The sequence below is a fragment of the Pan paniscus genome, chromosome 10 (assembly GCF_029289425.2).
Source record: "Pan paniscus chromosome 10, NHGRI_mPanPan1-v2.0_pri, whole genome shotgun sequence".
Taxonomy (NCBI): Eukaryota; Metazoa; Chordata; class Mammalia; order Primates; family Hominidae; genus Pan; species Pan paniscus.
The window spans coordinates 74939556-74954190 of NC_073259.2; the positions used below are offsets into that span (position 1 = coordinate 74939556).

Genomic DNA, 14635 nt, shown 5'->3' on the forward strand with positions numbered 1-14635 from the left:
TTTATAGTTAATAAAGTGCTATTAGTATAAAGTAAAATGTCTGTAGCTATAATCTTTTAATTATTTTTTAAAAATTATAGTCATTTTAGAAAAGGGAATTTCAATTAGTTGTTTAGACCATAAAACACTTCTTCAGTGTTGAAAACCAAATTTTATACATGTGACATTTTGATTAAATCCTAATCCCTTTAATTTAGGTGGCATATTTAATCATTTCTTAATAAGGTTGGTGGTCTTTAAATTTTTCTCTTTTAGAAGTTTTCCATTTCTGTATCTGAGATAGTTTACTAATTTTATTTCCCCTATTTATAGTAAAATACATACACGCACAGTACCTTTGCATAATCCTGGTGTTTTTTTTTTCTTTTTCATTTTTCAGTAGGAACAGGTACTCTGTGGCATATGCAGCTCAAAAGCCTTGGCTATTAAATGCTACAGTAGAAGAAAATATTACTTTTGGAAGTCCTTTTAACAAACAGAGGTAATTTTGAGCATATAAAATTTAGAACCAAAATGGCAACTCTTTCTGACTCGTGTGTTTGGGAATGAACAATGGTTTCTGGAACCTTTACATCTGGTATTTTCTTTCCTGCTGGCCCCGTTTTCATCCTCATCACCAAGGTCTTTGGAATCAATTCTTTGAAGAGAAGCCTCACTGGAAGTTCCAGCCCATCTTGGACCCTTATTGAGAACAATTTGTACACCAAAACTAAACAGCAATTGAAGTGTGTATGTGTGTGGGGTGGGGAGGGTAAGAGTGAGGATGTGTTGCTTAGGTTGTTGGTGAGAAGATAGAGAAGGAAAAATTCAAGTAAATTTCACAAAGGAAGTTTAATTGTGAAAAGAAGAAGAATATAGGACCTGAGGGGTCTGGTGACTGGGAACAGCCAGAATACACCATCTTTCAAGCATCTTTTAAATACCACCACCACATAAGAAGGTATGACCCTTTCCCTGAGCCACTCTTTCAAGCGTGGGTCTTAGGACCATAAGCTGGGTCTTGAAAATTAAGGAGAATAAAGTAAGTGGAGAGGCAAGAGGAAGGGGGAGGGAGAAGAAAAGTAGACCATATGAAAGACAAAACCTTTAGGACCTGGAGCAAACCAGACAGAAAGATTCAGGAGGCTGAGACCAGATAGCTGGGGGGCCTAAAAGCCAATTGGCTACAATGATGTGCATTCTATATATACAGATTCACATATGTGCATATATACATATATATGGAGACATTTAGGAGTCAGTAGGAATAATTATCCAGGCATGCAGTGTGTGTTGCCTACACTTAGGAATGACGGTAGAAATGTAAAAGAAGGGATGGTTGAGAAAAAAAAAATTGAAGAACAACAATGGACAGATATCAACAGGAAGAAGAAGAGGGAAGAATGAAGAATGACTCTACTATATTAAGATGAACTGATTAAGAAAATAAAATCATTGCCATTTCCCCCAGCATCTTCAATCCCCATGCTTCCTTGTACTTCCAGTTCATCTGATTTCCAGTCCCAGCCTTATATGAACTTGAGGACTGTCAGTCCTATCTCCCTTGTCTCCTCTCTTCAGCATGCATGACAGTGTGGAAGGGCGCCCACTCACAACCTCTGCTTTAGCCATAATGAACCTCCTGCAGTCCCTTACATTCATCATGAACTTTTTTACTTTCTCAAGTTCCTTAAACTTCGTTACTCATTTTCTTCCTGAAAACTTACTACTCAACTTTCTGAACACAGTTTAAGCTTTGCCTCCTCTGATACTTCTCAGAATGGTCAGTCATTTCTTCATCTGTGTTCTAGGAGTGCTTTATACTCACTTCCACTATAATACCTAACAAGGTAAACTTTCATCGTATATTTTTGTATCAGTCTTCTGCTCCGTGAACTAGCTTTTTAAGAGTGGGAACCCAGCTGGGCGTAGTGGTTCACGCCTGTAATCCTAGCACTTTGGGAGGCTGAGGCAGGCTGATTGCCTAAGTTCAGATGTTCGAAACCACCCCGGGCAACATGGTGAAACCCTGTCTCTACTAAAATACAAAAAAATTAGCTGGGTATGGTGGCGCACATCTCTAATCCCAGCTATTCAGGAGGCTGAGGCGGGAGAATCACTTGAGCCCAGGTGACAGGGGTTGCAGTGAACCAAGATCGTGCCACTGAACTCCAGCTTGGGTGACAGAGTAAGACTCTGTCTTCAAAAAAAAAAAAAGAGTGGGAAGTAGTACTTATGTATCTTTGTATCCAGAAATGTAGAGCAGAGGCTGGCATATAATAAGTGATTCAGCAAATGTTTTATTTCAACTTCCAAAGTATTGAATTTGGCACTTAGTTTATGGACAATGTATTAATTGAGATCTAAAAATTCAAAATCATTTCTCCCAAAGGTACAAAGCTGTCACAGATGCCTGTTCTCTTCAGCCAGATATTGACTTATTACCATTTGGAGATCAAACTGAAATTGGAGAGAGGGTGAGCTATATATAGTTTCATTAAGCAATGAACAAAAATCTAGAAAAGTCTTCTGGTTGTCTTTAATCATTAATAGAGAATCATGAAATTTGAGAGCTTAGGAGTTGTATGTTGTCCCAGTAAGAAGTTCCAGAAAACCAAGGATGGGAGTCCTTTGATGCCACTCTTTCTTACATATTAATATTTATTGAGTAATCACTGTATACTTAACATGGTACTAGTCACTTAAGAGTTCTCAAAGAAAAGTGAAACATAGTTCCTGGCTTTGACCAAATGCATTTTTGCTTACGTGGAGCTTGCTGTAATGGGTTTGAAACTAAGATTACTTTCCATAGCTTCTCCCAACCTTGTTGAAAATCTGTTTATTCTTATTAAAGTGCTCTTTTTTCTTTGTGTAACCATGTTTTGCATTGATGTCATATTATTCAGACAAGCTGAAAAATATTTATACCTAAAATCTTTAGAACAACAACGTCTACAATGTTTTAATCGTTGTAAGTCCTGGGCACAAACTTTATATGCATTATCTACTTTCACAACAAATCTGTGTTATGGGTGTTATCGTTTTCTGCATATGAAGCTGCAAAAATCAAGGCTGAGAGAGGTTAAGGAACTTGCACAGTTGCCAAGGTAGTGGTGTAGCCAGGATTAGTCTGGCTCTGTGGCCTTTGTTCTTAATGGCTGTTCTTTTTCGCTACATACCGCAGTGTGTATGAGAATGAACCTAAGTTCTGTGAGCCTCAGTTTCCACATGTGTAAAATTAAAACAATACCTACATCTTGGAATTGCTATGAAGAATAAGAGAAATTTAAAAATGTAAAGCCATTTACACAAGTCTGGCACATACTAAGAGGTCAATTAACACTAGTTTTTTTTTTAAAGTGTAAGTGGTACTTTATTATGAAAGCATACTCTTGGATAGTACTGTTTCACATAACTCATAATATCAAATTTGGGTTGTATGTTAAGTAAACTACAGACACAACTCAGTAAACAAGAAAAAATCTTGGAATTGCTCGCATTTCCTAGCAAGTGTTTTGGTTATTAATGCTTCTGTACAGCAGAGATCTCTATTAGAGTGAAAGGAAGATTAACCATATCAGCCTGAAGCCATCTTGATTATTTTGAGAATCGTTGGCCAGTAGACAGTTTCCATGTTTTCTTACCAATGTTACTACAATTTAATTAACAAGTTACTATCAATCTAAGATTTTTAAAAAGACGTTTGTAATTTAAGGTCATATTACCAAAAGATCATTTACTAACATTAAAAAATGGGTATTTGGGGGTGTCTCTTCTCTAGGGCATCAACCTGAGTGGGGGACAGAGGCAGAGAATCTGTGTGGCACGAGCGCTGTATCAAAACACCAACATTGTCTTTTTGGTAAGAATATGGCCTTCCCTTTTATTTCTATTTCATTCTTCCATCTGGACAAATGAGTCTTTAAAAAGGTGTAAGTCAAGTAACTCAAGGAAAGATGGTTTAACTTGTGAAATCGTAAAGTATATAGGAGAAATAAATCCTTGCAGTACAGATCAGTAGATCAGTAGAAGAGCAACGTATCTTGAGAGTTGGGAGGATCCAGATTGGTGTCCAAGAGACTTAGATGCCCTAAGTGGTTGCTTATCTGAGTTTCTTAACCAGGAAAGGATTTGGATGGTATTGGATGAACGAGGCAGGATCATAAGGCTTCTTATTTATATTTGATGGCAAAGAAAAAAAGCCAGAAAATATACTCTTGGTAGACACAGGGCTAAGTAAGCATAGTACCCCATTCCAGTGCTGTGCAACTCGGGCTGTGGATAAGCTTTATCTGTGATGCTCCCTACAACTGTAGAAATCTTGGTTTTGCTCTAGACCTGTGGCATAATCTGCAAAGGTAGAATCTAAAATTTATGTCTTTAAAAACGTCATGAATGATTTTCGTGATATCCATCTTGGACTAATAATTTATTTCTAGCTGTGGATCTAGAAATAAAATTTGACAGTTACGTTGATTATAATTTTGGTCTATTTTGGTCTCTCCAGCAGGAGGTACCTAAAATAGCTTACAAGTAGACAATGGGGAGATGCTGGCAGAGTATGTAAATGCATCCCTGCCTTCTCCTTCTGTACAATTATTAACCACTTATCAATCTGGTTCCCAGAACATTTTTAGAGTCTTCACTGCATCTAATCTCTAGAGCCTCTTGAAAAAGTAAGTTGGTTTTGGAGTTTCCCACTGAATTTGGATCTGTCATTGGGGATGGTAGCAGAATTTGGACATACTAATTCATCCTCCTAAGAATACCTGTCTCCAAAGTTATTCCCCCCAAAACCTAAAAACACCATGAAAGCCATTGCAGGATCTAACAGTAGCCTATGTAATTGTAAATTTTTGTTTTGAGATGGATTCTTGCTCTGTTGCCCAGACTGGACTGCAATGGCACCATCTCAGCTCACTGCAACCTCCACCTCCCAAGTTCAAGTAATTCTCCCACCTCCTGAGTAGCTGGGATTACAGGTGCATGCCACCACACTTGGCTTTTTTTTTTTTAATTTTTAGTAGAGACCAGGTTTCACCATATTGGTCAGGCTGGTCTCGAACTCCTGACCTCAAGTGATCCGCCTGCCTCTACCTCCCAAAGTGCTGGGATTACAGTTGTGAGCCACCGTGCCCAGCCGTAAATTCTTTTTATAATAATGGATGGATCCACAACTAGAAATGACTTCTTGAACCTTGGGATCAATTACTGACTGAACCTGAGGAACTGCCTTGGAAATCTGAAAGGGACTGAGGTCCCCTGGGTGTGGCTTTCTTCCTCAGTTCATTTTACTGCCTGCTATGATTCAGTGACTCCGACCTACTTCAATTGTAGAATCATGGAAATCAAAGAAGTTGTAGGACTAAATTATTGTCAATTCCCACCCTTTCATTACAAGATGACTTTTAGCATTAACTCTAACAGCTTCTTGATGACTCTCCCTGAAGATACATTGCTCACCTTTAAGGCAGCTTTTCCTGGTTGGACAGTATATAAATTTCCTGTTACTGCTATAAAAAATTGCCATAATTGGTGACTTAATCAATGCAGATTTATTATATTATCTTATACTTCTATAGATTAGAAGTCCATCAAAGTGTCAGCAGGGCTGTGTTCCCTTCTGGGGAAGGGAATAGTCAATATTCTTGCTTTTTCCAGCGTTTACAAGCTGCCTACATTCTTTGTCTCACGCCTGCCTTCCTCCACCTTTGAAGCCAGCAACATGATGTCTCTCTGACTATTTTTACATAGTCACGTCTTCCTCTCTTCACAGCCGGGAAAGTTTTCTGCTTTTAAGGATGCATATAGTTAGTTTAAGCCTGTCTGGATAAGCTCCTCATCTCAAGGTCTTTAGTCTTAATTACATCTGCAAAATCCTGCTGGACATATAAGGTAACACAGTCACAGGTTCTGGGGATTAGGACCAGGGCATCTTTAGGGGCCATTATTCTTTCTACCACAGACAGCTCTTATTATTGGAAAGTTATTACGGTATTGAGATCTGCTTCTGAGTACTATCTGTTCATCAGCCTGCACTCTACTTCTGCAGCAAAATATATATATATAGTTCAACATTCTAATATTAGTGTCGTAACTTGTCTAAATTTACATTTCTCTAGGCCAAGCAAGCATAGTATTTTCAATTCTTCCACAAATAACATATTCTGTATAACTTTTCTTAATCCCCGATGTATAGTGTTTATATAAGTGTCCCTTTGAAAAAATCTGTGCTAGATGCACACTGCTCAGCTCAGATAACCTTAAAACTATTGGGTCTTATGATCTTGGTCTTATTACTCCATTGCAACTTACTGAAAAACATTTTAGCAGCAATGGAATGCTGCTGATGTGTTTTAAAAATTCCTCAAAAATAATAATATCTCACATTTCCATTGTTTAAAAATTCACAAGGTACAGTATTATCCCATTTGATTCTCATCACAGTGCTGAGAGAGGGTAGATGGTATCCTAAAGCTAAATGCGGAAACTTATCCAAGGACTGATGTCTAGTGAATGACAGAGTTTGTGCTAGAAATGCATGTCTTTTGAGTATTGGCTATGTAATCAGCAAAGATCCTCTGGCATTTTCTGAAATTATTGCTGTATTTTCCTTTTCTCTCCTTTCCTTTTACCATTTCTTCTTTACTCACTCACTCCCTGTTATCCTTTCTTTATTCCTCCCTCCCTTTCTTCTTTCCTCCTTTCTATCTACTAAAATTCAGTGAACATCCCCAATGCCATCTGTTGTGCTGGGTAAAGAAAATAGAGTTGAGAAAAAGGCATTACTTATATCTTTAAGGATTTTACTTGTACATGTCACTTGAATAGTTTCACATTTTGCTCTAAATAAATTTTTATCATGTTAGCCTTGACGCAGTATAAAAGTTAGATGAAAATGTCTTAATTATGTATCAAAAATATTATTTTTGAAAACTTCATTGCATCTGCAAATGTGCTGTATCAATGAATATATTAAATTATTTCCAAAAATACATCCATATAAAGAATATACTATTTAAGCACATTTATTGAATATATAAGAGAATATATTAATGAAGACTGTACATATATATATTAGAATAAATAACATAAGCTTGTAAACAAAGAATTGACCATTCATTGAATTGGCCATTTGGCAATTGTCTTGCTTTCTTTAAAGGAATTATTTCCCCATAATCTTATTATATACATTGAATCTGGAGATATGTTTCTCAAGCCATTAAGCCTCAATTTTTAGTAAGTTGTAGAAAAGGTTTTATTTGACAAAAAAACATCACAAATCCCCACCATGAAGCTATGGCATATAAATGATAGTTCTGTGACCTAGGCATGATTCTAAGTACTTTATACACATTGGCTCACTTAATTCTCATAATAACTCTCCTAGGTTTGACATTATTGTTGTTATTACTATTATTATTGTTATTACTGCTGTTCACAGATGAATGTACTGAGGCTTTTGGGGATAACTTATCCAACATCACACAGATAGTAACAGTGAAGCAGGGATAGAAAGTCAGATGGCTGGATTCCAGAGCTTGTGTTCTTAGTCACCACACTCTTCCTTATTAAGAGATGCTTGGAAGATGCTAAACTCTCACTGTGATACATTGAAGGGGTAAACACAATATTAATCCACCATGGCTTTATTTATAAGAAAATAATAATAAAGCAACACTTTTGAAATGATTTACAGACTTTGACTACATTATTTTGTTGCATCTTTGCAGCAATCCAAGGTGCTTTCTGTCAGGCCTCTTTATTATCCCCATTTTACAAATGAAGTGACTGAGTTTGAAACATTGGCCAGCCTCCAAGAGTGGTCATAACTACAATTTGGATCTTTTAATTTAGAGATAATGGACTTTCAATTATGCCTTAGTAACTTCTAACATGTAAAATCAGAATTTAGGCTGGGTGCGGTGGCTCACACCTGTAATCCTAGCACTTTGGGAGGCTGAGGCAGGCAGACCAGTTGAGATCAGGAGTACGAAACCAGCCTGGCCAACATGGTGAAACCCCATCTCTACTGAAAATACAAAAAAATTAGCGGGGCGTGGTGGCGTGTGCCTGTAATCCCAGTAAGTTGGGAGGCTGAGGCAGAAGAATTGCTTGAACCCAGGAGGCAGAGGTTGCAGTGAGCTGAGATCATGCCATTGCACTCCAGCCTGGGTGACAGAGTGAGACTCCATCTCAAAATAAATAAATAAATAAATAAATAAATAAATAAATAAATATCAGAATTTTATGGACAAATTGAATTATTATAAAAATTTATTTTCAATTCATGTCTTATTTTTCCTGTGAAAAATTCCCAGGAAGAATCATTTGGGATAGTTTGGTCTATGTCACAAATTATTCTTGGGGTTTTAATGGAATCAGAAGCAGAAAGTTATTTCAAAGGCAATCAGATTCCCCCTGTGAAAATCATCTGCTTTTCTAAAACCAATAATTTGCTGATATCAAGATTTGCTAAATCTTGCTAATTATATCCTTGCTGCATTGTTGGTGATGGAAATGGAGACACTTTTGTCAGTGTAATCCTGATATTTTTCCATTGCTGTGGAGATATCACTTTATATTGGTTCTTTGACTTTCATTTTTAAGTAACTGCAAAGTTACATTATAACTTCTATGTTAAAAGAAATTTCATATATTAGTGGTAGAATTTTCTACCAGTTATCAAAATCTAATAATTTTAAAATGCAAGTAAGAATATTTTTTTCTTGTTATTAAAAGGAGCTAAATGACAAGGGGCTAGTGTCTGTGATGATTTTGAAAAGCAACTCACTGGGCAGTTGAAAGCCAATTCCTATACACAGTACTTATTGCAACATCTCAGAAATAATTGATGTGCATTAAGATGATCCAGAGGGTCTGAAAGATTTGAAATATTTCCCTTGTCATCCAAAGAAATTTCAGGACAATCAAGATAATTGTGTCTAATTCTATAAAAGTCATTTGAGGACACTGATTATATCACCCATTTATTCACAATTACAATATCCAGCAGACTGATTTTTTAAAGGCTCCTATAATTCTTAATTACCCTTTAACTATCAAAATGCTTTGTTAATATTTCTTTTGCATAAGGATTCTCCTAAATGCTTTAATAAGGTCAAATTGCTTATAGTTTCTATCTATGCAGACAAATAGATGGAAAGTTGAAAAATTACTGAGCTAATCATATGACAATCTATAATGATTATACATCAATTTATTCTAACTTCCAAACTTCAGTTTCTCTCTAAATAGCAATTACTTTTGTTTTGTTCATTATTCAGATTATTAAGCAATGCAATCTATCTGTAGAGAGACTATGACTGTGCTCAACTGAAAATTTTGCAGAATTGTTATTTTTAGATATCTCAACATGTAGCCTGTGTGTAGTAGCATGAGAAACCAGCTCCTTCTTTTCTTGGGCCCACAAGACAAAGTAGAAGTTTGTTTGCATATTACCTATTGGAGAAGCAACAAAGAAAGAAGGGTAATGAAGAAGACCTTCATTAACTTTTTTTCCCACTGTTCCGTTAACTCTTCCCAGTTTTTACCTGAAACATCCACCATTTTTTACTGCTTTGTCCCTTCAGTGCTCCCTCAGTTTCTTTCATTCCCTGCCATCCCTGGTCCTTCTAAGGAGTGATTATATTCCTGCTGCACCTCCTCCCTTCAGGTCACTTTGCTTTCTAACTCATAGTTTGAGGATACATTCCAGTTTTCTTCAGTTGTTTCTAGCTCTCCTATTTTTAAGATCCAAAATGTGAAACATGTAGTTTGATGCTCTATATAACATTTTAGGAATGAAATATATATGAAAATAATTTATAGTGATATCATGAACAAAAAAAGACAATTAATGTGAGTTCTTAAATTATTTTCTAAATATCTTAATCACTTGGTGGATAAAAACATTCTCCCTAGAACAACTGTCATCAGGAAGTGTTAGGCATGCTATTCTTATATATAATAATAATAATAATAGCTAACAATGTAAATTATATACCCAGTACCCTACTAAGCACTTCATGTATATTAACTCATTTAATTCTGAAAATATCCCCATTAAGTAAGTCCTGTTATGATCCAGTTAACATTTTCTTTTTTCTTTCTTTTTTGACAGAGTCTCGTTCTGTCACCAGGCTGGAGTGCAGTGGCGCAATCTTGGCTCACTGCCTCTTCCTCCTCCAGGAACCTCTTCCTCCTGGGTTCAGGCGATTCTCCGGTCTCAACCTCCCAAGTAGCTGGGATTACAAGCCCACGACACCATGCCCGGCTAATTTTTGTGTTTTTAGTAGGACAGGGCTTCACCATGTTGGCCAGGCTGGTCTCGAACTCCTGACCTCAGGTGATCTGCCTGCCTTGGCCTCCCAAAATGCTGGGATTACAGACGTGAGCCACCATGCCTGGCCCAATTAACATTTTCTATACCTAGTTTTGTTATCTAGAATTCAAGTACAATTATCTTTTTCATTCTTTGTTTTGCCCTATTATTATAGATTGCTGAGTAATACGGTTTTTGAACTTGCAGATTCTATAAGAATTCAAAACATTTTGAATAGCGTTATTTACTTTTAAAATAATTTTACAAAGTCTGTTTTTCTTTTCACCTGCAGGCACTTCTAACTTTATTTCATTGTTTGTTTTTCTCCTGGCCCTTTTTTATTTTCTTTTCTTTAATTTTTATTTTAGGTTAAGAGGTACATGTGCAGGCTTGTTATATAAATTGTGTGTCATGGGGGTTTGGTGTACAGATTATTCTGTCACCCAGGTAATAAGCATGGTACCTGACAGGTAGTTTTTCTTTATCCTTTTTTAAAATAAATTAGATTTGGGGGATGATTTGCCCTTAGTTATTTGTATTACTACTTTCGAGAGGAATTGAGTTATGTAACAAGTACAGAAAACGTCCATCTTTCCTCCATTTTACTGATTGCAGGATGATCCATTCTCAGCCCTGGACATTCACTTGAGTGATCACTTAATGCAGGAGGGGATTTTGAAATTCCTGCAAGATGACAAAAGGACACTCGTTCTTGTGACTCACAAATTACAGTATCTGACGCATGCTGACTGGGTAAGAGTTTAGAAGAGAATTTTGCTCATTTTTATATTATAGTCATATAAATAGAGACAGTAAAAAATGCTTTCTGAAATAAAGGTAGTTCATTTTGCCAATCAAGGCTTTTCATCACATTTCTGGGAATATCTGCTTTCCTTAGATCATAGCCATGAAAGATGGAAGTGTCCTAAGAGAAGGAACTTTGAAGGACATTCAAACCAAAGATGTTGAGCTTTATGAACACTGGAAAACACTTATGAATCGGCAAGATCAAGAATTAGAAAAGGTAAGTGCTCATAGTTCAGAAGAGTTCAGAGCCCAATTCAGAAGAGTTAGAAGTTTACTAATTACTAAGAATGCTTTTTAAAAAATTACCATTTAATGCTTTGTAATATAATGGTCTTTATCTGAAATCCAAAGCAATTGTATCTTTGCATATTATTAATGAACAGGGTACTTTGAACCTATAAAATTCTAATGCCATCTTTGGATGAGGTGCAGTCAGGTTTTTAGAGGCTGTTTGTTTACATTTCAACCATAGTGCAATTATATGTGTGTTTAAAACTTACAGAAACTACTTAACTGAAGCATGGCGTTTCCTTATTTTTTCTTATTTATACCTCATTTTTCTCATCTATAAAAGTAGAATATTTTCAATAACCACCTACAAATAGAGGGTCATTGGAAAGTCAAAAGCCAAGGTGATCTTGAAGGAGGAGCTCTGAGTGGTGGGCAAAGTTGTAAGGCATGTCTGGTATAAGGCTTCTGGGGTGAAAGAAGGTAATCAGAAGGAAATAAAAATAAAATTTTACATTTGTACTTTTTTTGAAGTCCACAAAGCCCTTTTTACATGATGTGTTTTAATTCTCACAAACTCCTGACAAATAAGCAAAGAAAATATTATCTTACTTTAGACAGATGAGAAAGCTGAGGCTCAGAGAAGTTAAGTAACTTACCTAAAGTTGTACAGCATATATAATAAGTGGTACCAATGGGATTTAAACACAAGTGCATATCCGGTGTAATTACACTATAATGTTATGGATGATGTAAGTATAACATTGAATGAGGTCATCACAGAGTTGGATACCAGACTGAGTACAACAAAAGAGGAAAAACTTTGATAGACAAGTGAAATTGTAAATTAAATTTGCAAATTTTTGAAATGTTTTGTTCTTGAGTTGGGAGTACAAAGTGTCCAGCACTTGGTATTCTTATCCAGGAATGAGCATTTACAAAATGAAATATTTGTACCAGTGAATTTCTTTAAAATATTAGGAAATTTAAATATATTATTTTAGAAAAGAAAATAAAGGATCTGTCTCCACAGAGAGAGGAAGATACAAAGTCAGATAAACCCTAGGATTTCTCTACCTTCTTTGGATTTGCTAAAGATCTCAAAAGCAAACCACACAAAGAAGAAAAGATATATGCAAAAATATACAAGCAGAATAGGACAAATCACAGAACCATTGAAATGAGGATATTTAGCAAAAAAAAAAAAAAAAAGCAATAAACAAACAACAAACCCCAAAACAGTATCAGGTACAGTTGACAAGTGCCTGCTTAGGAATTGTGCTGTGGGAAGCTTGATTCTAAACGTACCGGGGATAACTCCAAATGACATTTTTTTCAGTGATCTAAATGCCAGGGACAAAAGAAGATGACGTAAACTTAAGGAGTGGGTCAATTTATGGTTTACTTTGGAAAGAAGAACTGGAAAATAAAGAGAGCTGTTGGCTCAATATTATAGTAATACTGTTAAGCAAGCCAGGAAGAAAGTCCATTAAGTTGTATTTAGAAATGAAGTGATCACTTGAGATAGCATAGCTGTATAATTAAAGACACATTACAGGGTTATGTATGAACTGAAGGAGGTGTGGAGCAAGTTAGGATATGGACAGGGTAAATCCAGTTACAAGGTAGAATGGTAGCCAGTAGAAGCCAGAATGAATCACGCACCTGCCCAGAATCCTTATCTCAGGATGGAGGGAGATTACTGCCACGTAACAAAAGGCAGGCACCTGAATTCATCTGCAGCCAGAAAGAATCACACTGTGAACAAGACCACTGCGATACCTTGGGGAAGTTTTTGTACAAACAGATTTCTGTTTAGTTTGTTATAGGACAGGACAGGGTGTTTCCTATCAACCTGGGCCAATTTTCCCTCCTAGAGGACATTTGGCAACATTTGGAGACATTTTTGTTGTCACAAACTGGGGCGGGGGATGCTATTAGCATCTCGTGTGCTCAACATTCTGCAATGCTCAGGGCAGACCCTGCAACAGTGCGTTGTCCAGCTCAAATGTCAACTGTGTCAAGGCTGAGAAAGTCTGGCCTAGAGCCAGAACAGATCAAGCAAGTGGAGAAGGAAGGTGAAACCGAAGGATGCACAAAATTTCCTAATGCAGTGCTTGAAAAAGAGCTGTCAGTTTAAGGATTAAGGAGTAAACAGGAAAGAATATGATTAAAAGATAGTAATGAAAACTACAAAGAAGGAGAGGGAGTTAACACTTTTAGCTGATTTAAATATTAGCTTAAATGACATGAACCATTATCTTCTTAATGCTGTTAAGCAGAATAAACTGGTAGTATTTAACACTCCTCACTTCCCTCTCTGCTGTCCTCACCTGGCCTGGCCCAGTGAATATTTATTGGATAAATGAAACTAAATTTTTATTTACTTAGTCCAAGTATCATCACTATTTAAAACATTTAACCTATAATGAGCTTAATATGAGCATTTACTCTTAGGAAAAATTGCTTTAAAGTTTGTTTGGGGTTTTTTGTTTGTTTATTTGTTTTTTTAAGTCTCCAAGGTCTTAAACCTTTTGGTCACAGCATGGGGAATCGAACTGGAATCAAATCTACTTTTCACTATGAAGGTTTATTTTATTTCATTATATGATATGCACAAGACAGGGATCCTCTTTAATTTTGAGTTTAATTTAGCTTCATTTATAAATGTTGGTCTTCATATTGTTATGCAAAATTTAAAACTGGGGTCAAACTGTCTCTGTAAAAATGGGATTCAGGAGACATTTTTGTTTTCACTCTTTTAACCAAGAATCTGAAGTAGTACAACCTTCTAGAATAGAAAGTTTCCTAAATCAGACATGTTGTATGAGGCCAAAAAAAATCAACCAAGGTCACTACCTAGCGACTAATCACAAAAGGTTTATTGGTTTATTGATGTAACAGAAAAACCGTGTAGGTTTTTTTTTTCTTTGTATTGGCATATACAGGAAGCTCCCAATTTGCCATAGATTCCAAAATTTGTGGGTTAGTTGTTTAGAATTCAGAATACATTTCCCCACAGAAAAGGGGAAATGGTTGGTTTTCCAGAATAGCCGGTAGAACCTGATTTAACCCACAATGTAACTGAACTGATACTACTACTGCAGTCCTGAGGTCAGGGGAGCTGGTGTGTTGGAAGCCAGGGCATGGAGAAAATGAAACGATTCTACCCTTCTTAACTACAGGATAAAGTTCACAGCAATTCTTAAAAATCTGCAAAGTTTGTTTTTGGCACGTTTCCCTTCTCTTTCTGCATACTTTCTCCTCCTAGGGCTTTCTCTTACACTGCTAGGCACC

At 36.3% G+C, this 14635-nt stretch overlaps 1 protein-coding gene across 3 annotated transcripts in view; it reads left to right on the forward strand.

Moving 5' to 3' along the window:
- The window catches only part of ABCC9 (ATP binding cassette subfamily C member 9), a 153073-nt gene that overhangs the window by 88183 nt on the left and 50255 nt on the right, over nucleotides 1–14635 (forward strand). For all 3 annotated transcript variants that reach the window (XM_063593166.1, XM_063593167.1, XM_008954322.5), the window contains 5 exons: nucleotides 380–481; nucleotides 2372–2456; nucleotides 3761–3841; nucleotides 10919–11056; nucleotides 11202–11327. In XM_063593166.1, coding sequence (XP_063449236.1) covers nucleotides 380–481; nucleotides 2372–2456; nucleotides 3761–3841; nucleotides 10919–11056; nucleotides 11202–11327 — 532 coding nt within the window. The remainder of the gene's footprint in view (nucleotides 1–379; nucleotides 482–2371; nucleotides 2457–3760; nucleotides 3842–10918; nucleotides 11057–11201; nucleotides 11328–14635) is intronic.